Source organism: Pteropus alecto, unplaced genomic scaffold (genome assembly GCF_000325575.1).
Source record: "Pteropus alecto unplaced genomic scaffold, ASM32557v1 scaffold98, whole genome shotgun sequence".
NCBI lineage: Eukaryota > Metazoa > Chordata > Mammalia > Chiroptera > Pteropodidae > Pteropus > Pteropus alecto.
The window spans coordinates 5092854-5120572 of NW_006443570.1; the positions used below are offsets into that span (position 1 = coordinate 5092854).

General features: G+C 37.8%; 1 protein-coding gene across 2 annotated transcripts; it reads left to right on the forward strand.

Moving 5' to 3' along the window:
• KAT7 (lysine acetyltransferase 7) lies at positions 1-27719 on the forward strand. Of its 2 annotated transcripts, XM_025041670.1 has the most exons (16): positions 37-226; positions 2674-2821; positions 4858-5034; positions 6147-6386; positions 9040-9122; positions 11921-12010; positions 13448-13546; positions 16172-16282; positions 18079-18270; positions 20562-20651; positions 20880-21020; positions 22080-22173; positions 24490-24636; positions 25256-25362; positions 26032-26168; positions 26948-27719. In XM_025041670.1, the coding sequence occupies exons 1-15, from the start codon at positions 212-214 to the stop codon at positions 26131-26133; spliced, it is 1836 nt and encodes a 611-aa protein (XP_024897438.1). In that variant the 5' UTR covers positions 37-211; the 3' UTR covers positions 26134-26168; positions 26948-27719. The 2 variants fall into 2 exon arrangements, with proteins under 2 accessions (XP_015454823.1, XP_024897438.1); XM_015599337.2 differs by lacking the exon at positions 11921-12010 and having other exon boundaries at positions 1-226; positions 26032-27719.

Sequence of the window (27719 nt, forward strand, 5' to 3'; positions counted from 1 at the left end):
ATGACGCGAGCCCTAGCCGGAAGTGAAGGAAAAAGCGCCTCAGCCCGCGGCGCCTGCGCAGAAGGCTCTAGACGCTGTGAAGCAGGAGGCACTTGGGATCGTCCGCAGGATTGGGACCGCTACAGAGGCCGCCACGGAGCCCGCCGGAGCCACCGTTCCTGCTGCTGCTGCCGGTGCCCGAATCGGAACCGTCGGGCCGCAGCCGCCGGCAATGCCGCGAAGGAAGGTAAGAGGAACGGGACAGGAGAGATGGCGGGTTTCTAAGGACAGTCGATTCAGCAACGTGACGCAGTTAGCCACGCCTCACAGTCCCTGGGTTCCAACTTCTCGCTGCCCGGAACCTAGCTCGGCAACCCTCTCTCCTGTCCGTACCCCACAGAAAATGTGGGCCCGACCCTGGCCTCTCGGCCTATGCTTGCAACTATTCCCGCCCTCTGCTTGCCTGGCTCGGAGGCGTTCTTCTTGTTAATTGGTCGCCGAAACATTTAGCAGCATATTGATTGGCTGGTGACACCGCCCATTTGGGCCCAACGGTCACCTCCCCGCGTGCGAGGGCGGTGTCTGGGCCTGACCCTAGCGCACTCGGACTGGCTGTAGGAAACGGTCCTTCCTCTCTTGATTGGCTGGGCTTGGCAGTCTGTCCCGTGGGGGCGCGGTTTAGTGGGACCACGATTGGGTGGCACGAGTCCCCGCCCTCCCGGCTGGCAATGCTGATAGGTGAGGAGGCGGGATTTTAGAGCATCCTTTCTTACCGGGCGGGGGGCACAACAAAGCAGAAGACTGGGGGATTGAGAACCAGCGCCCCCTCCCAAGAAATCGCACATTGGCCTATTGTATCTAAGCCGTAATTTTTCCTATTTGCTTAGTTAGACAGCGCTTAGAAAATGCAGTTAATAAAATCAGAAACTTTCTAAAATTAGACGAGACTTATGAGATCATTTTGGGACACCCCCATCCGTTCTCTTTGCAGCTGAACAAACAGGCCTAACGGAGTGCCCCCAGCCACTCAGGCAATGGCAGAGCCTGCACTACATAACAAATCTAATCTAATTCAACAAATGTTTATTGACTACTTGCTATGTTCTGATTGCTGGGGATTCCGAAATTAATTAGACATGATCTCTGGCTTAAGGAAATCACAGTCTGTTGGGGAAAACAGACATATAAGTAACTGTAGAAGGAGCTAATAAATTCTCTACTTAGAAGTATACATGCAAAGCATTATGAGAGGGAAATGAGGGAGCAAGTAAATCTGCTCTGGAGTAAGATGAGAAGTTGGTGAAATACGGAGAGGAGAGCTGAGTTCCAGGGTCAAGACAGGATGGAATGGTTAGAGATGATCAGGAATTCAAATATCTGGGTGATTGACTAGATGACCTTTAAACCACCCTCGCTCCCTTCATCCTATTGATTTTCTGTGACTCTTTCTGGGGCCTCTGCTCATTTGTGGGCAGATTACCTTTGAACTATTTGGAAAGCTGGGAGTTATTCTTGCTCATTTCTGTGGAAATATTTCTCTTCACAAACGCTTTCAAATAAAATATTTACACTTTTTAATGTCTCCTAAAATGACCTACATTGGTAGGTGGTGTTTATGTTAAGACTCACAAAATGTGGGAATAGTGTTGGTGCCTTGGAATAGGTCCACAGTCCTCTGAATACAAAGAGCTCTTGAAAATGAGCTCTTTGTTTTTGGTGGCAAAACCTGTCCTAAACTGTCCTGAGGCCACTTATAGCTTTTGTGTGTCTCCTTTAGTATGATTGTTTATATATTTTGCTGCAGAAATGTTAATGTTTGATTGTGGGGTGTTATTTCCAAGATATATGCAAAGATTCCCTTACAAAAATCTAAAAAAATTATGAATTCTAAACACAACTGGCCCTAAGGGTTTTAAATAAAAAATAGGGAACTTGTAGTTTGAAGCTTTGTATTTTTTTTTTTTTTTTTAAGCACATATTCTTCCCTTTCTGGTTTAGTAAATGTTATAGTGTTAATGCTCAATTAATAAAAGTTATCCTTATGGCCAGTCATTCCTCAGGAGGCTAATAATTGACAAATAATTATTAATTGAAAAGAATGATTTAAAAAACCCCTGTGTTTCTGAATACCCATAAGTCTTTGTGTTCAAGCTGCCTTTTTTTTTTTTTTTTTAAGCACTTTTAGTGTTCATTAGTGTTCATGTGGAGAAACTTGAAAGGTAGAAGAATTTTACTCTTTTTCTGCTTATGTTCTTTTGGGATCAGAGTTGTGGACCATGATATTTTGAATTAGTGTTTGGCTTTTTAAATATGATAGCTACCCTAAAATTAAATGGGGTCTAGCACTAACATTTTTCTCACTACCTTGGACTTTCTGTAAGTGCATAGTTATGTCAGTCAGACCTTTTTGAGTTGGATACTTTTAATTCCAGTTTGTAATACTGACCTTCAAATGGGCTTGTTTGAGAATTAATCTTAATACAGCAAGAATTAATTCTCCTTCATTTATTTAATAAAGGTACATTATTTATAGGCTGTTCTATTTAAATGCTCTAAATAAAGAGAAGTTGGCTGTGGAATCCTTTCTTAGATTTGAACTTGGTGATTTCATGGTTCATCGTTTAATTTCTAGTGTTAATACAAATCCACAGAATAAATGCTGCTGTGCTAATGTCTGGATCTATGGTGTTACAGAGGAATGCAGGCAGTAGTTCAGATGGAACCGAAGATTCCGATTTTTCTACAGATCTCGAGCACACAGACAGTTCAGAGAGTGATGGCACATCACGGCGATCTGCCCGAGTCACCCGTTCCTCAGCCCGGCTGAGCCAGAGTTCCCAAGGTAAAAGGCTTCATCTTCCTGACCACGCCTCACAACTGACTGGTCATCATATTACTACTGGGCTAGTTAATGTAGAAACTGATCCCTTTGTTTGATGTAGATGACAGAATCTGGTAAAATACAGAATAAATGACTACAGAGTAGTCAAGTTATTTAAAATGGTTCTATTGGGGGTGCTGTCCAATTTGTAGATCCAAAGGAACTATGTCTGGTATAATGGATATATGACACATGTATGTCTTGAGTCATTTAATTTTTTTTAGATTATATCTTTTCACTTCTGTTAGAATGATTTAGACTTAGGGACATAAAATAGTCTCTTGAACTTGTTTTTGGAGGGGACCCAATACTTCTAAAACCATGTTTATTTCCGTAATATTGTCAGATACACAATTAATAGATAGAAATAGTTAGCCCAGTTATTAATTGTAAATACCCATCTGGGCTTAGATTTGGAGGGTACCCTGACCCCTCCTGGGTCTGCTCTGGGATTCCCTGGGGATGAAAGAAGAGTGCAGTTAATCAGAAAGCGGATGATCAATAAGTGATAATAGATTAAGGGGGAAACATGTAATATACTCTGAACACTTAAATATTGCTGATTTGGTTACTGCTGTGGGAGCATGTTACAAAATGAGAGAAAAACATCAGTTTTTCAAGGAAGAAAGTGAGAATATTCTCTTGCAATAACTGTTCCTAACTTTATGTTTGAATTTAACATTTCAACCGAAGAATAGCTGTTGTCTCTTGATTTCTCAATTTTTAAGTTTTATTTTTAGCACAGTAGAAATGTTGATAAATGACTACTATTATTCAGGCACTATGCTGATCATTGCAATTTATCGTGGTAAGGGCTCTGAGAGATGTTTGCATGGAGTACTATGGAAGCCTAGAGATGGGGCAGCCAAATGAGGGTGGGACTAGATTTCTCATATAGAAATCTTAAAGGATCTAGTATGAATTTACAAGTTGAAAGATGGGAAGGTGTTGTTATAAGCAGAAGGAACAATGTATTCAAAGGAAGTGGCATAATGTTTTTAGAAAGCCATGCCCTGAGCACCTAAAAGTTTTTTAAATATTCAAAACAGCTAGGAAATACATGAGCTCTGGGTCTCTAGTTATTATACTTCATGACTACAGAATTACAACTCCTGAGGACACCATTCACAGTGTAGTCTATGTATGGTAGCCCTCTCTAAAGCAAAATATAGACTACGTTGTAAATGGAGCTTCCAGTGTGTGCAAACTGATAACCTAGCTGTGTGCTTTTACACAAAAGTTTGAGAATTTGTTTTCTCCTTGTTTAAAATATGCTTTAATTTCAGCTTTAAATTTCTTTTATGTTTTTTTAAGCATCATCAGCATGGAGATGTAGAAAGGCTGCCAGGTGCTTTAGAATATGTTTTGCCATCCAAGAGAATTTTAGAAGCTGTTTTCTTGCCTTACCCTTTATGAGTCTATTATTATTTTGCTTCAGGGTATCAGAGAAGGTAATAAGGAAGGAAAAGAGATATCCCTAAGGAAATATTTGTATATTGTTCTACCTTTAGTAATAGAATATCTATTTTATGATGTGTTAAAATAATGGAAGGAAGAGAAGATGCACCTAGTGTTTATAAAGTATTAGATCTGTGTACTAGGCATCATGTTAAGTGCTTTACATGTGTTATCTCACTTATTCCTCACAACAAACATGAGTAACATGCTACTACTATCTTCCCCTTTCTATAGATCATGAAATAGGCTTGGAGAGATTAACTTGTTTAAGATGCTACAGCTAGTTGGTATGGTGGAGTGGAATTGAATCATGTTCAGCCTTGATTCCAGAACATAAACTATATTCTGTACTATATTATATCTATATATCTGATCTAGGCTCTTTTGCTTATATTTCATTTAATAAAAGAGGTATTTTAAAGATTTGTTGGATTTTGTGAAGTCAGGATAGCCTACATGCTATAAATCATATGCGTGGGAAATAAAACCAATTTCCTTTTTTTAAAAAATATTTTATTACCTTTTAAAATTGGGAACAGATTCCAGTCCTGTTCGAAATTTACAGTCTTTTGGCACTGAGGAGCCTGCTTATTCTACCAGGAGAGTGACCCGAAGCCAGCAGCAGCCTACCCCAGTGACTCCGAAAAAATACCCGCTTCGGCAGACTCGTTCGTCTGGCTCAGAAACTGAGCAAGTGGTTGACTTTTCAGATAGAGGTGAGTGATATGATCTGATTTGGACCCATTACAGAGAGGGTCTGGTAAATTTCCCCTTAAGAAAGGCTTGGGGCCATTGCAGTTAGATGTCTAACATTGACAACATTTCAGATAGGTGAATGCTGCTTGCCTGACTCCTTTCTTAGATCTTGCTGATGACAGTTTGGTATTAGAGTATTCCAGACATTCAGAGTAGCCAAATAGATTAGATTAGATCTGCAGTGGGCAAAAGGGTATAGGTACCTCTTATCCACAGATCAAGAAGGTTTGGACTCGATTTTCTTATAGCCATACTCATTAGTCCAGTTACCTCTGATTTTCTGAGAAGCGGCATCCTTCAGTGATGGGGAATGGTAAACAATTGAGATTGTAATTCCCTAGCTCAAATCAGAGGCCTTTGAGCAGAGGTTGCAGACTGATGAGCTTCTAGCTTACAAATGTGGTTGGTTGGTTTGCTTGCAGATTACTTACATTAAAAAATTTTTGTTGCCAATATTTGAAAATACAGAGATTTCATGTAAAAACCTGGGTTACTAGTTTCTTTTAAAAAATAGAAAGTTCTGGGAACATTAGGTAGCCATTTACCCACAGTGATAATTGGTTGGAGCTGTCCCTTGAGGTGGACAATCAGCTCTCTATTTGGCCTTGCTCAGCCTCTGTAGGCATTTGGTTTGCAACCCATGGTTTTGAGTCTGTAATTGTTAGATTCCCAATAGCTAACTCAGAAGTCAAGTTTATTTACACTCTCACACCAAACCTGACCATTTTCATTTGTCTTTCATCTTCTGTCTCCTGGAAAGAGAGTGGGATGGTGATGTTTTTAAAAATTTATTTCTATTCTGTTTTGATTACCTATGAGTGGGGGCTTAGGAGAAACAGGTAAGTGAAATGTATTGGGTAAAACCCAATTTAATTTTAGTCAGAATTTAAAGTTGCCCAAAATAGTGTTCGATTCTCTTCATTTTACATTTAGCCTTATAGTAGATAAATGACAAAAAGTTACTAGTTAAATCATAGAAAGAGGATCTGGGAAGCCCATAAACTCTTTCAAATAGTAAACGTCTAAATAAATGAACCCCATTTACGAGTTCTACCAATTGCTTTTGTTTTAGAAACTAAAAATACAGCTGATCATGATGAGTCTCCCCCTCGAACTCCAACTGGAAATGCACCTTCTTCTGAGTCTGATATAGATATCTCCAGCCCCAATGTGTCTCACGATGAGAGCATTGCCAAGGACATGTCCCTGAAGGACTCAGGCAGTGATCTTTCTCATCGCCCCAAGCGCCGTCGCTTCCATGAAAGCTACAATTTTAACATGAAGTGTCCTACACCAGGCTGTAACTCTCTAGGTGAGTGTGCCCCAGCTTTATGACACCCTGTATTCTGTGGTTCTCTCTCCCTCTGGAATTAGGATCACAGAAATGTTTAGTGTTCTGTTGTGACTCACCTTCTTAGGCTCTTCAGTGATCACATGCTCAGGGTAACAACGAATGGCCCACTTGAATAAAAGCATTTCTGCTGCTTGGCCTATTGTCTGTAATAATAGATCTGGTTGCAAGGAAATTAAGTGTGATGCACCATTTAGTTTCTTGAGAGCTTTTCCCAGTGAAAAATTCTCTCCTTTTTCTAGCAAAAATGAAAGAAGACCAGTTATCTTTAAATATCTCATCGTATGGTGCATAGTTCAAGCTTACTAAAGATTAATAGAGTGTCAGATAGTGCAGAATAGTAGTTGTATGGCCATAACTGTTAAGGAAATGAGAAAAACATTACATACTTATCGAGAGACAGCGAAGCTAAAAGAGTATAGGTGAGACCTTGGCCTTTTGCAACTTCAGTAGTTTTAGGTCTTGTGACTTTGTGTACTTAGTATAAACTAGATAAATATTTCTTCTAAGATAAATGAGTATTTCATTATTTTCTTATGACAAACTTTTACCCCTGAGGGATTCTTATAATGGTTTAAACCTTATTTGTGCTCCCCAGGTGAGCTTAGGTGCATATGTTGGGCTTAAGCTATCTAGAATTGGAAGGTGCTGACTCAGAGATAAGGGGCCTTTCACTACTTGGTCTACATCTCAAACTTAGCCTTTGAATGTGGTCACAGGTTCAGAAAAAAGGTAAAACAGTATATTGATGCTTTGCAGTATATTTTCCCTAGTATTTTATTAGTTTGGATCCTTTCCTGGTCTTAGCGGCAGTTTCTCAAATTCAGTCCATCAAAATGCATAAAGTAGAGTAAAAGTTTCTCTGAATGCCATACTAATTATTACTCAAGATAACTTGTTTCAGGCCTAAGTCAATTTCCTTGTGATAAGTAATGAAAAACTAAGAATAGACATCATATAAATGCTAGTAAAAGAGATAGCTAATGTGCTAAGAAGGTAAGGGGATTCACCTGCCCCGCAGCAAGGAAAGGAACTTTCCTCAGCTCTGCTAGTCACTATCCCTAAATTGTTACTTTTATTTTCTGTACTGTGTTTAATCAGTCATTTAATAAATACTTGTTGAATGTTTGCCATGAACTGGATACTTTTTTAAGTTTAGGGGGATATAGTTGTGAACATGTCAAAGTCCCTACCCTCATGAAGCTTATAGTCTTAACTGAGGAAGACAAACCAGGTTGGTACATCAAATAGTGATATATACTGTGAAGGAAAATGAAGAGAGTATAGAGATGGTAGGATGTTATGCCTGCGCATGCACACATACACTATATATTTCTTTTTTGTTATTATTCATAAAAAAGTGGTTGGTTTGACATCTTGGCTCTTTTACATTATTAGCACTTAGAGGTCCATCCGTCTAAAGGATACCTAGAATTCCATTGTATTGATAATTCATGAATTATTTAAATTGTCCCATATCATTTGACATTTAGACTGTTTCTCATTCTTAGCTATTTTGAACAATACTGTAATGGATGCCTTGTATGTACATATTTTGGTGACTTTTTAGATAAATTCATAGCAGTGGAATTTGATTATAGAAGAAGCCTAAATTGTTGGGTCAATAGAGCATCTATCATTTTTTAAACTTTCAGTATAGATAATGTTAGATCAGTTTTAGTTTACATATTATAAAATAAAACATGATTTGAATAATTTACTCAAGTTATAGATGCCTAATAGTTAAAAAAGGTTGCTGTAGCAGTGACATTTTACATTTTTTACATGCTGTTTGATCATTGAGGGTAGTTTTTGTGTCCAAGATAAATTGTACGGATTTCTAAAATTATATTTTAAATAATATAGTCCCAGAGAAATGGTAGCCTGTATATCATATGTTAATTCCCCTCCCCGCCCTGATCTTGGACTATTTTTGCCCTTTAAAGCTTACTCTATCAATCATGTATAATTTTTTTAAATCCCAGTGTCTCCTTTACCCTGAATTAAATGTCTTTTTCGTGAAAGAAAGGTGAAGATATTTGTAGACTTGCAGGTTAGCTTAGCCAACTTATCTTTTTATCTCGTTAGCATTATCAAAATATGTTTACTTATGTGATAGAAAAGGTCATTTTCTTCTTCATTTTTCATAAAGTTTCTGTTGATTATTGAAAGTTCAATTCAGACTGTATAGGATTGCATTATAGAAAGGAAAATATACTTGTTGTATATATGACTTGATCAATTTAGCATAGGAAAGTTAAATTCCACAAAAAAGAATATTTCAGCTTGTAATTTTGTGCCTTTATTATAAATGTATGGCTTTATGACATTTTGGAATTTGAGAAATACATCATCAGAACAGAAGAAACTATAGTTTATATTGAACATACACAAGCTGCCAGATCCAGTCTGTGGAAGAAAAAAATTGATTGTGGGTACGAGTTATGGCCCTAACTGCACTTACCTTTGATAGACTCTGTCTGATTCAATCTGTTTGATCAGACATATATTTGATAAAAATGATAGAGCAAAAAAACATGTTTGTTGTGGAGAAATATCGCTTTTTAAACTTTAATCTTCTATCTTGACATTAAGTTTTCCCCTTCTTTACCAGGACACCTTACAGGAAAACATGAGAGACATTTCTCTATCTCAGGATGTCCGCTATATCATAACCTCTCAGCTGACGAATGCAAGGTAATTGTGTTGTCATTTATTCAATGTGTATTTATTGAGTGCTTACCATTTGTCAGTCACTTTGCTAAACAGTGGGGATCCAGTTTGAACAGTAGGCTTTTAAATTCTAGTAGAGGAAACATCATAAAAAGTAATTAGATAGATAAAATAATTATATAATGAGTGCTTTGAAAACAGTTAAGGAGATTATTTACGGAATATTTGGAACATCACCCTCTAGCGCATTGTTTTTCATTGGAAATTAACTTCAAAGACTGCTAGGGACCTTTCCACTAAGGACTAATTTGCATCAGTATGTGGTCTTAATATTTATGCATTAGGTTCTCTTGTAAATCTATGAAGACATTTTACTTTTAAAAAGTTTTTCATGATTCTTTTTCTCCGTCTACTTCTATGGAATACTTTTTCTTTTTTCTGACTCTCAATCACACTGTGAGGAAGCAAGAGTTGAAAATGTTATTAATTAAATGGATTGCTTGGGTAGTATTTGGACAAGTTATCCAAGCTGGTTAGACCAAAGTATTAATTTTTTTTGTGATTGTTATTTTACTAATAATGCGGAGGTCACAGGTTTATTCCTGTCTGAGGCAGTTTCATTGTGAGAAAAATTAGATTCCCTAGCTAACATCTGTCTGACTCAGGAATTTGTTCTCTTATTTACAAGTCGACTAGAGGATAAACTGTTTCTTTATGTTTAGTCTTTCAGCAAAGTACTGTACTTTCCATGCTTATATGGCTTTAAGATTGAGAACATTTACTCTTATCTTCTTCATCCCAAATCTCTTGCATAAGAAGGCTGTTACTTCTGCTCTGTGTAAGAGTAAGTAGTAGGTCTTCCCATTATCTTCCCATCAGTCTGAGACCTGATCAAAACAGGAACAGTTCTGCTAACATCTGTATCAAAGCTGATAAGGTGTTAGGATCTTCTTTCTCTGAATAGCTGTGATCTCTGTTTTCTGAGAGTTGTCCTCTACCACCTGTCTTTAAATGGAACTATCCAATACTGTCAATGGTTTTACATAAAAGTCTTCCCAAGGTATAACTTTTAAAATTGTTGACTTGTAGCAATATTAACATGTTAACATAAGCAATTTATTTTTAAAGAAGAAAAAAAAAATTTCAGTTTGGGGAAGAAAATTCTGAAAAAAGCAAAGCATTTTTTGAATTTTTTCTTTCATGCTCTCTTCTTTACAAGGGGAATCAGGTTCAGCATAATCCATCTTTACTACTAGAACATGTGCTTGGAGGATCAGGAGAATTTCTGAAAGATGCATTTTTAAATTATATTTAAAATCCCAAATGGAAAGATTAGACTAATCCTCCATATTTATTAAAAGCTCTAGAGTATTTTAAGTACTTACATATACATGATCATGCTGACTTCCCCAGTAAGCTATTGCTATCAGTAATATGAACATTTTTATTCAGTCCTAGATTTTGGTGACTTCACGTGCCAAGCGCTGTTACAGGTATCCGAGGATTCTGTAAATGAGATAAAAAGCTACTTCATTCAAGGAGTTTATGTTCTCATGAAGGGAGGCGATATCAATACGTAAATTAAGTAAATAAGAATTCTGTATAGTGATAAATGTTGTGAGGAACAAAAATGGCTAAAGATACAGAGAGCGACATTTTTGGAAGTAACGAGGGTATAGCACTGCTTTTCCAGAGGCATTGGCATTTGATCTGAGTCATGGCTGACAACAAAGAGGCAGTTGTGTCAAGATTGAGGAAGAGAACTATAAGTAGAAGGATGAGCAAGTACAGAGGTTATGAGGTGGGGAATAAACTTTGAATATTGTTGGGTTTGAGGGAAAGTTGGCCAGTGTGGTTGATTCATGATGAGAAATGAGGAAGCAGGATCCAGATCATGAAGGACCTATAGGCCTTGGCACAAAGAGGATGTTTGCATTCTGATGGCAGTGGGGAGCATCTGGAAGGCTTTAGCAGAGGTATGATATAATGTCATAAACGATTTTTAAAAATCACAACTGGCCGATGTGTGGAGAATGGACTGGAGGGGGCAAGAGTTCACTCAGGGTAGACTAGTTGGAAGGCTGTTCCAAAGTTCAGTAGATAGTGACCCGGACTATGGAGATGGTAAGAATTGGTTGGATTCAGGATATATTTTGGAGGGGAGCAGCCTAATAGACTTGCTGATGGATTCAATGTGAAGTATGAAAGAAAGAGAAGAATCAAGCACAGTGATCAAGTTTTTGACCTGATCACTTGCTTAGAAAGTATTGCTCTTTATTACTGTAGGGAAGATTTGGGGGAGGAGCAGATCTGTGGGAGAATGTCAGTCTTTTCTTTTCACCATGCTGAGTTTTAATGTTGAAGTTGAATAGGTAGGTGGATGAGTCCTCCCAAGAGATGAAACTATTGGAGAGCTAATGTGATTTGTGTAAGATCACGTAACTACCGAGTTGTTTCCCTATAGATCCAACCTAACTAACATTTTGTTTGTACTTCACTCTGTTCCTGAACTTCCTCACACTGTTTCTTATTCATTGTACAGTGGAAAGAATACAGGCTCAGAGTCATCAGACTTAATTAAAATCTTAGCTTCACTATGATTTAGCTGCAGTTATTTCAGTTCTCTGATTCTCAGTTGATGGCTGAGAGAACAGAATGTGAAGCTTGCCTTATCTGTATCTTACAGATTTTATGATAATGTGAAAACCCTTTGAAAATAAAAGTATCACGTCAATTCAGAGGATTTATTCTTGTATTCTTATGCTTTAAGTGAACATAGCCTTAGAAGCAGGTGGATTTATTGACGTTGTTGATGGTTGCAGGTGAGAGCACAGAGCCGGGATAAGCAGATAGAAGAAAGGATGCTGTCCCACAGGCAAGATGACAACAACAGGCATTCAACCAGGCACCAGGTATGGGCCTTGTTAAAGCTCTGGCCGTTCAGTTTGAGAGCCAAGTCTTGGATATCCTCTGCCCCATGACTGTCTTTAGGTATATCCATGTCTCTTACTTCCTATGGTATGTTTAAATAACTGGTCTTTAGTCAAAGTCAGAATATTTGTTTTCCAAATAGTCAATTTTCATAAAACAAACACATCTCATAAATGAAGGAATCATGCTATCTATAATAATAATCACAATAATAATATAATGATAGTAGTGAAAGATAATCATGATTATTTGAAAGATTGTACTTGCTGCTCTATTTCCTCATTTTGCATCTACTTTTTAACCCATTATAACTTACCTTTAAGCCGCAGTACTCTGCTGGCGTGTTTCCAAGGTCACCAGTGACTTTTCCTTAGCATCTGACATTTGTTGATTGTCATTTTTCTTCTCTCTTTCCTTGATGCTGCTTTGCCCTAATCCTTCTGCCTCTCTGAACATTCCTACCCATTGATTACACTTACTTCCTTAGTCTTCTCTGAATGCCTTTGGTCTTTACTCTTTGTTTTTCTGCCTTGAACTCTATGCCTATCCCAAGAAGAAATTGTATTTATCCTTCAAGGCTTTGTGCAACTCTCAGCTATTGTAGAATTCTTCCCAAAACTTCTCTTACCATTAACGAATTTCTTCTTCATGCCATTCCCATTGTAATGTTCTCAGAATGTTAGTTTAGACCTTGTCATGTATTAATATACAAAGCTCATCATATGGATGTCAGTTTTTGTGGTTAGATTATAGGTGGATAGCAGAAGCATAGCAGTGAGGGAGAAGTTTGGCTTTGGAGTCAAACAGATCTGAATTTGAATACTGGGATTCTGTTACTCTTGGGCAGGTCAGCTAATTTTCCTAAACTTTATTTCCTTATTAATAAAAAGGAGCTAGTAATACCTACCTGGCAGGGTAGTCAGCTGAATTATGTATATAAGGTACCTATCCTTAATGCTGAGTAGGTAATAAACACTCTATAAGTGGTACCTATACTTTTCTTCGTTGTCTGTCTTGGGTTCTATTCTTACTCAGTTTTTAAATTTTTATTCATTTTTGTATCAGTACTTGGAAAACAGTAGCATTCAGTAAATGCTTATTGAATTGAAATGATCTTTATTTTATTCCTATTGCTTTGATGGAGACGTCCATCCTTAATTTATGTTCTGTTTGGGTTAATATTAAAATAAGTACATTCCTGAACTCGTATTAACTAACAGTAAGGGTAGGGGTCTAGGTGATGAGGGAACTCAATTTGGAATTTTTAAATTGCCAATAGTATTTACAGGGTGGCTGTCACACATCTGGCATTCCTACCCCCTCATTGATTTTGTCGTTGTTGTTATTACTGTCATCTTGAAACTAATCACATAATGAGTTTTCCAGCTAGCTTCTTAATTTTCTCCTTTACCTTTTAGGCACCAACAGAGAGGCAACTGCGCTATAAGGAAAAGGTTGCTGAACTCAGGAAGAAAAGAAATTCTGGGCTAAGCAAAGAACAGAAAGAGAAATATATGGTGAGAAGTAGTTAAATATTTAATTAGCATGAACTCTTGCCATCACATTTGATTCTTTTTGATTTCTAAGCGTCTGCTTTTCAGATTTGCATTTGATATTCTCTGTAAGTAGGACTGTTCTCTGGCGGTTAGTGTTTACTATAATCCCCCCAAACCGGTCTCTTAAGAGTGGGAATGGGAGGTCTTCTAAAAACAAAATACTGTTAGAATTTACATGAAAAAAAGTTCAATTTTCTAGTTGCTTGTAAACCTTACTTTAGCTTTAAAGTGTTAAATTTGCCCACTCAAACAAATGCCTGTGATAATGGAGATAGATATCTGTATAAGGAAAAATATTCAAGCTAAGTTATGGTTCACTTATTTTAATGGAAAAAATAAAATTCCTACATGATAAAAGATATTAATTCAGTGATATAGTTTTTAATAGAACTTTTTATAGTAGGTTAACATTTTTTTTTCAAGTTTTGAAAGTAATGCACATTTGTAATAGAACTAAGAAAAGCGTATAGAAATAAACGTTAATCCTACTACCTAAAGATAACCACAATTGGCATGTTAGGATATGTCCTTTTCGCTTTATACATGGTGCCTTATTTATGTAATTTAGATATTACTGCAAGTACCACTTTGACTTTACTATCTTAGTAATTACTGTGTTTTCACTTTAATATCTTAGACTAATTTCTTCATTTTGTTAAAAGTTCTTCAGAAAACTTTTGTATAAAATTTAATTTTTAAGTAAAGATTTATATTATTATGTACCTGTTAATAAATGCTTACTATTGAAAATACCAAAAAAATCGAGAAAAAAATTCCAATAAAAATTACCCTCCAGGATATAAACCACTTAACATTTTGGCCTGTGATCGCTCAGTCTTTTTCCGATTCATATTTTTTTTTTCACAGAGTTGGAATATTTACTTATTTAGTCATTAGACTTGATTATTAAACATTTGATTAGTGACTACTTAGGCAGTCAGTATGGCTTCAATAAGACAAAAGTTTGCCAAACCATGTATTTACTTTTTTGGTTGTTATCAGTCTTGAAAATGACCTTATAAATAAATAGAGATGAGCCAATGTGAGATGGGTGGTTGATTGTGGGGTGAATTTGTAACTAAATACTCACACCAGACTGTTGGGTTTGTAGAGGAAGGGCTCGAGTAGTAGGCTCTGGGGTGCACTGTTGTATTCTTCTGTCCTGTTCAGTATTTTTATCTACAAATTGGGTAGAGGAGAAATGATAGTGTAATACATTTATTTAGTGTTTGTGCTAGGCACTGTGGTTATATTGCTCTCATAATCTTGTGGCAAAAATAATGTTTCACTTATTTTATAGCTGGGAAACAGAGATTTAGAGAGGAAATTTCACCCAGAATCATACAGGTAGAAAGAGTATCCGATGTAAAACCCTCCAAAATTTACCTTGCAAACATCTGCTTTTCAGTAGTTTGGGCTAGGTTATTTGGACCCAACCTTCCTGGTAAAAATGCCGGATAGGATTTTTTTTTTTAAATCCTTTAAAAAAAAAAAAAAAGTTCGTAAAACTAGAAAAAATAGCTAATACTTAAAACCTAAGTCTTAAATGACGAGTCCAAATTCAAAAAGATATCCTTCAGATGAGCCCAGATTAACTGGAAGAAATTTTACTAGGAATAAAGGTACTACTGAATGGTTTCTTCCTATGCTAATGATGTGTGAAATCTGTAATGTTCTCCTTGCGATGAGCCACCCACTCCACCTAATTACCATTATCTTCCATTCTTGTTGGGGGTGGAGTCTGGGACAAAGTGGGAAGGGCTAGAATCAAAGATTTAAAAGGTTCGTTTCCTTTGTGAATTTTCTTTTCTGTGTAAGGATGTTTGTAGTGACTGCAATGGTAAGATTTGATACTTATTTAAAACTGGATTATTTTTATGTTTCTAATTTTCTGCCTTTTGTTATTAATATCTAGTAAAATATTTTTTAGAGTCCAGCATATTTTTCAAATGCACTTGGACTGGAGTTCTAAAGTGAGAGCATTACAAAGCCTTTTGTGGACAGTGGAATGGTAGGTGCAGCAATTCAATTGAAGGAATTTACAAAAGACTTTTGTCTAAGTACTGCTTTGAACCTGCAGTCTAAAATTTTCCTTTCAAGTCTAAAAATCTTAGACTCTAAGGCTTAGAGATTTGGTTTTTTGTTTTGTTTGTAAATGAGTGAGTATCCACCAAAATTCCTTCCAGATCTTAGGATTCTAGGAATTCGTAGTGCTTTTAGGTTTGTTGTGTTTTATTTATTTGTACTGTCATGCTCATTTTTCAGAGGGAAAAATGGAGGCATAGCGTTCTGATCCTTGAGGTGCTCATTTAAAGATAGAAGAATGAAACTTCCTTTTGGAGAGGTTGTAAGAGCATTTCCTTTCCAGATTCACCAGGATGGGTACTGGGTGTCCTCTGGCATTAACCTGCCTGGTAAATAAATAGTACGTATGTCTGTGCCAGATCCATGGTGCCCAGTATAATGCCTGGCAAGTAGTAGGCAATAAATAGCTTATGTTAGTGCTTGGCTCTTTTGTTGGCATCGATTGAAATGAAATAGATGTTCTTAGAAGCACAAAGTATTATACTCTGGTTATTTTCCTAGGAACACAGGCAGACCTATGGGAACACGCGGGAACCTCTATTAGAAAACCTGACTAGCGAGTATGACTTGGATCTTTTCCGAAGAGCACAAGCCCGAGCTTCAGAGGATTTGGTGAGTATTAAAACCTCTAAGCTGAGGACCACTTGTGACGGGCACTTAAGAACTGCCAAGAAGAATGGTTAGCAATCAGTTTGATGGGAATTAATGTACCTTGCTGTTTGAATCTCTTTCTCCTTCCCCCAGCTATCCTTATTTGGGACTGTCTTCCTTCCTATTCATATTTAAAATTAATTATCCCTTCCTCCCTTCCCTTGTCCCATAGAGTTTTTTTCTCTCCACCTCAGTTCCTGGAAGGACCTCTTTTATGGAGGTGATTATCTGGATAAAACAGTAGGTGCCTCCATGTCTCAGTTGGGTAATTTGCAATTCTGAGAACCTTGAGACAGGGAGATATACCCCCTGTTGTTCACTTAACCCAAACCGGAACTCCCCTTAGCAGGGTTGCCTCAGCCCTTCAATACAGCAATAAAATAATAAAAAGAACAGTGAAGGGGAATAATGAAAAAGGCTGTTGTTAGATATTTTAGAATTAATCTTTGATATTGCCAAGTTTTACACATTTGATGGTTTTTTGTTGTAACTTTTATCTATAGTTAACGTTTAGTTTTGATATCCTAGACAGCATTTTCAACAATTTTGCTTTAAGAAAATTGTGATTGAGTTTACTTCTGATTTAATAGATTAAATATGTTCAGGGAAACTCAGTTTGTAAAGTGAATGACTTTTTAAAAAAATTGTATCGAATAATTTGTTTAAAAATCCTAGAATAGACTTGTTAAAAGTTTTGCAGGAGGCAGTTTGCTAGCTGCCCTTGGCTGGGATGGGCTGCTACTACTGTTTTTCTCTGTCCTCCTCTGAAAAAGAGCATTTCCTAGGCTGGCCTTTCTCAGTGCTCTACCTGATTATGCTTAAAGATTATTTCTATATCTAAGTCATAGCCACTGCGTGGAGATAGATATCCAAACATGTTCTGCTTTCTAGACTTTAGATTCCAAAATTAAAGCATTGTCCATGTTTCAGAAATATTTTTGAAAGTACCTAAGTCGAATGGGTGACCACTGTGGGTGTATGTCATGCAGATCGACAGAGCTTTATAAAAGCTTCCGGAGATATGTAAAGCACAATCTGGCTGATCTTTTTTGTTTAGAATATTTTAGAATGTTTCGTAAAGGTGAGGAATTTGTATTTGTGGTACATTGCCTTTTATAATTCAATTCAGGCTGATAAAAAAATTTTACCAGGAACTTGTTCTCATGTTCAAGTGATGAGGCCCAAAGTATGGTAGAGAGCAGAGAAGAGCCACTCTTCTGTACCCTGAGCAATGCAGATAGTAAGTTTTCCATAAGCCTTCCTGATTATCCCATGTAGCCCCCTTCAGCGCAAGTTTCGCATGAGTTAGAAGCCAAATGTGTTTGATTTTTTTCATAGCCGAGCCTGGTGGCATGCACACAAGCTTACAAAAAATACAAATGATTACAATTGACCTTCAGACACATGTTTTTGAACTGCACGGGTCCACTTATATATGGTTGCTTTCAGTGAATACTATAAATGTATTTTCCTTATGATTTTCTGAATAACAATTTTTTTCTTTAGCTTACTTTATTGTAAGAATGCAGTATATAATGCATGTAACACATCAAGTATGTTTTAAATCGACTGTTTGTATTAGCAGTAAGCTTCCAGTCAGCTATAGGCTATAAGAAGTTAAGTTTTGGGAAGAGTCAAAAGTTATATGCAGATTTTTGACTGGGGGTGGGTGGGTGGTGGTCAGCATCTCTAATCTCCAAGTTGTTCAAGGATCAAATGTAAGTCTGATCTTTTGACTTTTGATTTCTTTACAATAGGAGAAGTTAAGGCTCCAAGGCCAAATCACAGAGGGGAGCAACATGATTAAAACAATTGCTTTTGGTCGCTACGAGCTCGATACTTGGTACCATTCTCCCTATCCTGAAGAATATGCACGACTGGGACGTCTCTACATGTGTGAATTCTGTTTAAAATACATGAAGAGCCAAACAATACTCCGCCGACACATGGTAAGTTGTCTGGGATTCCATGACCATATTACGATAAGCTATAAATTTCTAGATTTTGACATCTGTCTAGATGACATTTATCTAAGCATCTCTCAGTGGTCCACAATAATGTGGTGAAGACATAGGAAATTGAAAACCACATTTTAGAGTAGGGGTATACCGCCTGTGGCATTGCTGGTGCTTGGTGGTACCCAAAGCAGCTGATAACCCTTAACCACATCCTGTCATATACATCTCCCTGTCTTTTTTCTTGCTGCCTGTTCTTTTCCATTTCTTCCTTGGGATATGGATTACCTCTGCTGACAGTTTTTATGTGTCCCAAGCTAGATGAAAATACATTAACTTTATTAGCCAGAGCAGGGACAATGTGACTCACCTTTGTATCCCTAGCAACTATCGTAGGCTGTATATTTCCAATAAATACGTGTTGATTGAACACTGAATTTAAGGGAGATAAATTATGAAATTAACAGAATGGGTCCTTTGATGCCTTCTCAAGTTGATTAGTGCTTTCCAACTTCTGAACATACTTCTTCCTACAGAAGTAAAGGCTTGAATGTGATTATGTTGTTGATATGCTTACTAGATATTTTGCAGCTTTAAGCCACTTTTCTCCATTTGTGGAATGAAGGGTCTTGTCTTGCCATGGAGTAGGGATGGAGAAAGGGTAAGGGGCAGAGGTTAGATTTTCAGACAGGGAATCCTTTCTTTTTTCTTATAGTAATATAATTTGGCTCAATGGCCTTTTAGGGTGTCTATTATTCTGTCCCCTTTCATCTTTATTTCCCAGGATTTCCATATACTGAACATCTACAACCTAGGCTTCCCATGATTTCTGTCTTACTATACTCTTCTCCCCAGTTTGGTGATACTGCTTTTTTGTGTTTCCAACTCCGGAGCACATAGTCTATAGTGTTCTGGCCCCAAACTACTCCTATGAATTAAACTCTCCAGACTCTGGCACACTTTGACTTGGAGGTGATGGGTGAGGACTGATGGGACACTAGGCTAGAGCACAGGAGATGATGGTATCAGGACTAGTCTCTATGATTTAGACCATAGAAATAAACTAAAATATGGTTTTGTTGTGTGATGGTTAGGCTGGTGTTTTTATTGATGTGAACTGCTTACCATTTATGCCTTTTTTCTTTCTGTTTCTGGTTATTTAGTGGCACTATCCAGCGAAAAAGGGCAAGAAATAGTAGGTGGAGAAAACAGAGGGTCTGGATAAATCTGAGGGTCAAGTAAACATTCAGAATTTTTGAGCATCTACTGTATTATATGAGTTACAAAAATAGAATTTCAGGAAATGAAAGTTTTAATCCATACTTCTGATTTCCGTTGCTTTGGGCATAATCACTTAAATGGACCTTCTTTGTCTGTTTTGCCAACAGGTTTGACTTATGTTTCTGAACAAATAATTGTTGTTTTAGTTTGATTATTGTTCTAAAGAGCCAGCTACGTGTAAAGGTGTGGAGATGGGAACAAACTGTAGTTAGAGTTTTCTTGAAGCAATTCCAGTTAATAAATATTTGGGTTTACATGTGACAAATTGGGACATGATTCTTGAGTTGACCAAAAGTCACAATAACATTTAATAGAAAATCCAAATATATACATGTGCTTTTTAAATGCATTTACATAAAACCTTTTAAGAATTCACCTATTTACAGCATGGCTGACTGGCTGTAGTAAATCTATTTGTAAGTAAAGGTAAGGAAAGGGGTACGTTAATGCCCCCTTGTGGCCAGCTGCCCTCCCCCAGCTTCCTGCTTTTCCACCAGACTGCCTTGCCGCCCCACCCCATCCCATCCTGCCTTTTTTTTCCCAGCCACAGAAGGAATTGCTCCTATTTACTTATATAACAGAGGGGACATTTGGAGGCAACTAGAGAAGTTACTGGTAAAGGTGAGAGTAAAGTAGTCTTTCTTACCTTTACTTAGCAACTCTAAGCTGCTGGAAATAAGCTGCTTAAGAATTTCCTGTTGTCGCAAGGCATTTTATAATAAGCAAGGGTATTTTATTTTTCTGGCTTTTACGTAGTAGATGGTTTTAATCTCCTGGGTTGAAATGATGCCAGAATGTAATCCAGAACACTTGTTCTAAACTACTATAAAAATACCGTAAATATATTACAGTGATTTAGAAGCCTTTGTTTTACTGAAAAAATATTTGCTTTGCTGGATGTTCTCAGCTAACTAAATTTGACCTTGATTCTTTTTCCCTTTTGAGTAGCAGTCTTGTTGGGAAGGTTTGTTTCCCAAACTGATGTGAATTCCATTTCCTTGCAGGCTAAATGTGTATGGAAACACCCCCCCGGTGATGAGATATATCGCAAAGGTTCAATATCCGTGTTTGAAGTGGATGGCAAGAAAAACAAGGTAAAGAGTGGGGACGTAAGAAGAAGGGGTGGTTGTGTTGTACACTCACAGGTTTCAGAGGAATTTACTTTGTCTCCGTTTCACCTTATAAAGAAGATAGAACTCTTCTATTGGCCAAAATATATAATTTCTGCTTCATTATCAAGAAGTTATGATCTCCAATTTTAGACTTTATCTGATAAGTTCAAGAATCACTGGTCCACACGTGAACTCTTTCTCTACTTCCAGATCTACTGCCAGAACCTATGCCTGTTGGCCAAGCTTTTTCTGGACCACAAGACATTATATTATGATGTGGAACCCTTCCTGTTCTATGTTATGACAGAAGCGGACAACACTGGCTGTCACCTGATTGGATATTTTTCCAAGGTCAGCAGGATCTGGAGATTAAGAAGCTAATGGCTAGAACAGGGTGATTGATGTTGGCCCATGGGGACACAGGAAGAGGCAGTACTCTGGGCAATGACAGCCTTTCTCTTTTAGAAAAAAAGAAAAAAAAATCCATATTAAAGATTACTTAATGAAAAATGTGCCATTCTTTATTTAAAAAGCTTCTGGTTTATTCATTTCTGGACTTGTGGATTGGAGCTGCCTATTAATTAAGGGCCAGGGCCCTGCCTACTAACCCACAAGACCATATTTTGTAGTCAAGCCAACTCTCCTGGCTTTGTCTTCCTCTATTCTATTTGCTCAAAACCAGGAATATATTTCTTTTGCCTGGTTTTCTAGCTGGATTCTTTCAGTGATTATGCCACTGTGCCTTTAAAGACTCAAGGTCAGATTTTGTTTATGCCTTTTAACAAAACAACTTTATTGAAATATAATTCACATACCATACAATTCACTCATTTAAAGTGTTTTTAGTATATTCGCAGAACTGCGTAACCACTGTACAGTCAACACAATCAGTTTTCATTACCTCAGTAAGGAAATAAAATACCCATAAGCAACACTTCTCATTTCTGTTCAACCCCTTCCAGCCCTCATGTCTCTATAAACGTGCCTGTTCTGAGCATTTCACATAAATGAAATCATATAATATATGATTTGATTGTTTATGACGCCCTTTCAGAATGGGGACTTAACTTTCTGGGATCCCTTTCTTATCCATTTGGCAGTCCCCGTTTCGAAAAATTGCTTTTAAAGAGTGCTGTTCTAGACTAACTGCAATCTAAACCTTGTCCTGCTCTGTGACTAAAGAATCCAGAGTCAGCCTCCTTAAAATGAGACTGGAAGTCTCAGAGCTAGGGAAACTGGGATTAATGGCTTTGGCTGTTATAAAGGGTGTGTAAAGCTGTGAGCCTGACAGCCACTCTCAGGACTGGTTAGCTAGATATTTTGAAAGCAGCCTTATTTTGTATTTGGGACTGCTGACACTTATGGTTCTAAACCCTTATGACCTTCTCATCTATTTGTTCTTGATTTTAGGAGAAGAACTCATTCCTCAACTACAATGTATCCTGTATCCTTACCATGCCTCAGTACATGAGGCAGGGCTATGGCAAGATGCTCATTGATTTCAGTAAGTAAAACTGCTAAGCTCCACATGGTAGGGACCGTGTGAATATTGTTTGTATTTTTGTCCTATGGTCTCTACAATTCCTGGCATGTAACGGATGTATACTGACATTTATTAAGTAACTGAGCAAGTGGAAAAAACCTGAACACGGATGGTTGGCCTGATACACACTGAATACTCAATGAATACAGGGCTCTGAGTTTGGTACCTGATAGTAGGAAATAATAGAGGGGAGTAAAGTAAGCTCTTTAGGATTATCCCAGCTTGAGACTTAAGAATAACACATAGGTGCATAAGGCTTCAAATTTGTTCCTGGATGTTAGGGATTTCAGTTTTGTAAGGACTCTTCTAGAAGCAACCAGTATACCTGATAGAGGCTTTGGTCCTCGTTAATTGTGGATTCTGTATTTGGGAATTTGCTGATTCACTAGAATTTGTTTGTAACCCCCAAATCGGTACTCTTGGCACTTTTGTGGTCATTTGTGGACATGTGCACAGCAGCAAAAAATAAGTCATCACCACACATTCCCAGCTGAGGTCAAACAAGGTACCTGTTTCAGCTCTCTTGTTGTAGATAAGCTTCCTTTTCATGGTCTATTAGTGCCACTTTTCCCATATTTTTGTGCTTTTTGGTGATGATTTTAAATGGCCCCTAAGTGTAGTGCTGAAATAATGTCTAGAAAGGCTTTGACATTCCTTACAGAAAAAATATGTGTTAGACAAGCTTCATTCAGTCACAGGTTATTGTGCTGTTGGCCATGAGCTCAGTGTTACCGAATCAACAATATGTATTAAACAAGGTGTTTTTAAACAGAAATACATAAAATTATGTATTAATTCATTGACAAAGATGTGACTAGAGGCTTGTAGGAATTTCTCTAGGAGAAATGGTTTAATGTTTGCTATTTCAGTGTTTGCGGTGACTTTATAGAACATAACTACTGTAAATAAGGAAAATCAACTGCACTTGTCTATTTTATTCATTGTTCACTGTTGGATGACATATATTTTAGTCAAAATTAGAAAACTTAGAATTAGCCTTCCAATTCTTTTATTATTAAGCCATTTTTAAGCCACCAGGCAAGAGCTGAATCAGGAAGTAGCATAACTTGCTAAAGGAGAGGAGATTGTTAATCTCTAATAGTAACACTTATTTTATAAACTTGATTTTGTGGAAATTTTCAAACATACAAAAGTAGAATAAAAGTATAATAAAACCCCTGTAATTTTTACCATTTTATGGCCAAACTTTACTTAGACATTTGAAAACTCTGGAAGGCTTCACTAGAGACTTTAATAATGATGGTTATCTGAAGTTATGTTGGGAACAAAGGTAGATGGGAACTGGGTAGACGGGAACTGTGGTGGGAAGCCATTCCGTGATAAAGCTTTATATTTTTCAAATTTTTCAACTTTAAGAATCGATTATCTCAGTACCACCTATGACGTGGTGGTGGTGGTGGTGGTAGTTGGGGGGGACCCGAATCTCATGAAATACTTTTATGAAATGCTTTTACCTTATTCTATATTCCTACCCTCACTTATTTTGATATCTCTAAAAGAAAAGGCCTATTACACTTATAAAGCACCAACAAAATTCTGTAATATCATAAATTGTAATATTCAAAATTCCCTGATTGTTCTTTAAAAAGAAAATTATTTTTACTCAGAGCCAGATAGAATTGATATGTTGGAATTGATAGATGTGGCTTGTAAATCACTCTTAAGCTGAAAGTTCCCATTCCATTTCTCTCTTTTTTTCATTGCTATTTATTTGTTGAAGAAAGGTTAATTTTCCAGTAGAGTTTCTCAGAGTTTGGATTTTGCTGACTGTATTCCCATCGTGTTGAATGGTAGATGTTTAGATGTTAGAACTAGAGGCTTCATGAGCTTTGGGTCCCCCAGCCACCACTACCACCACCACTACTTTAATCGATTCTTAAAGTAGAAGAGTTTGAAAAATATAAAAAGCTATATAATGAAATGATTTCCCATCACAGTTCCCGTCTCCCTGTGGCCAACACACTGGCAGATGACCGTCGTTATTAAAGTTTCTAGTGAAGCCTTCCAGAGTTTTTTTAATGTCTGTTATAAGTAAATACAAATACACATTTTCTCCTTTTTGCTTATACAAAGTCAACTTACTCTACAAAAGCCACACAATGTTCCGTTGAATGAATGGAATTGGCCGAAAACCCTGAGTGATACTGCAAAGCAGACTGTACTTTTTTATACCTTCTTCTATATTGGCATATTGTTCTTTTCTATTAGGATGAGATATAGTGTTGCTAGAAAAAGTCTGTATTTGTTCCCTGGCAGGTTATTTGCTTTCTAAAGTGGAAGAAAAAGTTGGCTCCCCAGAGCGTCCACTCTCAGATTTGGGTCTCATAAGCTATCGCAGTTACTGGAAAGAAGTGCTTCTTCGTTATCTGCATAATTTCCAGGGCAAAGAGATTTCTATCAAAGGTTGGTTTTTGACACTCTATAGTGGTTGTTACCCAAGATGTTAGCTGCACTGAATATTTTGACTTTCACTTTACAACCTTGTCCACATTTTATAACCTTCAAAGGGTAATGCCCTATTCTGTTTTACCTGAATATGAGAACAGAAGGTCCCCTGGATGTGGGCCACTGCAGAGACCCTCACTAAAGGTGCCTAAGGATTCCAGAGCATTTGGCTCTTGGGACTGGTTATATAAGATTTGGTTTCTCAAATCTCAGGTCACTGACATTTTAATTCTTAACAAAAGTCAAAAATGAAGAAAATCTTCAAGTCTTTGAGACACACAGGAGCTTCTAAAACATCCCTGTATATTTATGCAAGAGTATAAGAATTTAGTGGTCTGTCTTTGACCTTGATTTCCATAGGGACCAAGAGTGGTTTCTTTCTATAATAGCCCTCTCCTGTAGTTTATTTGGACTGGTCAAATGAATGCTTAGACTTTTTCTGAACAGGTTGGGTTGAGTATTGGATATTCCAACCATTTGGAGTCCATTTAGATTTCCTACAAGGGAAGGTGCGGTGGGCCTTGATGATGAGGGTGTTTGCACTTTGGCCAGGTTCTCAGTAGCTCTTTTATTTCAGAAATTAGCCAGGAGACAGCTGTGAATCCTGTGGACATTGTCAGCACTCTGCAAGCTCTTCAGATGCTCAAGTATTGGAAAGGAAAACACCTAGTTTTAAAGAGACAGGTAAAGGTTTTAATCAGCTGCATGCTCATTGCTGAATGTCCCTTGAGGCCTAGCAGAGCAAAGTAGGTCCTTAACACTCTTAAAGATAACTTTCCGTTTTTAAAGGTGTTGGCTAGTGTACCTTTTACTTGGTCTCATTTCTTTAGTGTGCAGTGATGCCTTCCTTAGGCTTATCTCCTACCTTATCCTTATCAGAAGCTTTTGGTAAGCTCCTATCTCAAATTTGGATGACATAGTTAAGCAGCTCTAGTTAAGCAGCTTTATGTTGCAGGGCACTTCTGTTGCTTCATGATTTTCTTAGACTGGAGAAAATCGCCCATCTGTAGAGGGGAATTTGTAAACTCCAGGGCTTGTGGAAGTGATTTGAAAAATTCCTTTAACAAATGTCATCTCAACTCATGCCCAGTTTTAATTGTTTTTAGTGGACTCATACATATCATAAGAGAAGATGAGTGATGATTTTCAGGTCTTGCTAAGGGCATAGTAGGAAGAAATGGATTAGGTAGGAAAGCATTTTATGAATCTAAAGATAACTTTTTACACCTGTTTTACACCTTCGTATATCATTAAACCTTTGGTGATTCCTTTGCTAACAATCTGTTTAGAAACCATATATAAAGGCATTTTAGTTGAATGTATATGATAATTTTTCCCATTGTTCTTCCCCAGGACCTGATTGATGAGTGGATAGCCAAAGAGGCCAAGAGATCCAACTCCAATAAAACCATGGATCCCAGCTGTTTAAAATGGACCCCTCCCAAGGGCACTTAAAGTGACCTGTTACTCTGAGCCAGCGAACCCCAGCAGTAGGAATCCGTACCCTAGGGATCTGTCTGTCATTTCTGTCGCTCTTGTGATTGGCAAGTACAGTATCCTTTGGGAAGGCCATCCCCCTCAGGACTATCCTGGCTCCGACCTTTGTGTACACTGCAGACGCTGGTTCTGAGGAACTGTTGTTTCGGCCTCAGTGAGGTTGCCTGGATGGGATCTATATTAGACTTGATTGACGGTCCCTCGTAGCACTGACCCATGGTGTTCTGTTTGGTACTGTACCTGTCCAGTCACTGGTTCTCTCCTCATGTTCTCTAGCCCTGTGAGGTTATGTTATGTCTTCTAAACTTTGTAATAGTGCTTTTTGCCATCTGGTTGCCAGACCTCCAAATATGGTTGCCACTGCTGGGACCTTTCCAGTTTTTCCTTACATGTGTGTTTTGGAGGGGCAGGGAAGAGGTGTAACACTTCTGAGTGTGTATACTGGGAGGGGTCCATTCCCTTTGGATTTCATCCCACTTAAAATTTCTTCCTCCATTTTTATTGAAAGACCTGTTTTGATCATATCAGGCTGGCCAGAGCCAAATACTTTTGAAGCCTCTCCCAGGGATTAGTCTTGGTAACAGCACATAATCTATCTGAATGAGATGGAGAGAAATAAGAGATGGTGATTCTGTATTTTGCATTGAGGTCACCAGTGGGCAGTGGGCAGTGTCTTGGTGGAAGGGAATGAATACTTTTTGCTTCACCAGAAAGTGCCCGGTAGTAAATGTTTTCTTCTCTTTTAACTCCCTGCCCCTTTTTACGTTTGCAGGTGCCAAAATAATTTCCAGTTCTCCCTCTTATGCTGCATGTTAACTGGTTCATTAACTGCAAAACCTTTTCACCAGTACCAGTGTGATATAGCACACCTATACTTCCACATAAGTTGCATTGATTTTTTTTCTGGACATCCTTGGAGAAGTAGAAACTGATTGAAAATGACTTCTGTGTCTCAGCCCATGACTCAACAAGGCAGAATGGCCACCCCGCCAAGGTTTGCATCTTTTTTCAACAGTGCCTCGCCCTCCCTCTAGGACTGAAGTGCTTATGCCCTTCCAAGAACTCCTCCTCCATTTCCTTTTTGGGATTTGCCATTATCCTCCTATTCTCCGGTCTCCTATTTTTGGTGTTGTTTAAGTGAAGGAAGAAATGCTCCCTCTAATTTCTCCCTGGCCCATTATAACCTGCTATCTTGGGGCAGCTTTTGATGTATGACATGTCACCCTTCCCAACTTGGTTGTCTACAACACTGCTGTCTTCATGTGGAGCCCTCACCACAATCCCAACTCTGGTCATTTGTGCCTTTCTCTTGTCATCTCTGTACACTACTTATATTCACTGTGGGTTGGGGGGAGCTAATTTTAAGCATGTTCAATGGCAGCTCCCTGTCAGATTCAGTGTCACTGTTAAAATTTATCCAAAAGCAACTTCACTGGGGATTTTCTTGAGGGGTAAAGGCCTTTTACAGAAGCTAACCCTTCCCCACATGTGGTAGAATGTGCTGTTCTATATCTACTCCTCAATAAAGCATGTTCTCTGCTCAA

Excerpts from the sequence above, each read along its gene's own strand:
- KAT7 (XM_025041670.1), top strand. Across the intron at positions 9,123-11,920 it reads TCTCAGCTGACGAATGCAAG|GTGAGAGCACAGAGCCGGGA; the intron begins GTAATTGTGTTG and ends TGATGGTTGCAG. Across the intron at positions 25,363-26,031 it reads ACCTAGTTTTAAAGAGACAG|GACCTGATTGATGAGTGGAT; the intron begins GTAAAGGTTTTA and ends GTTCTTCCCCAG.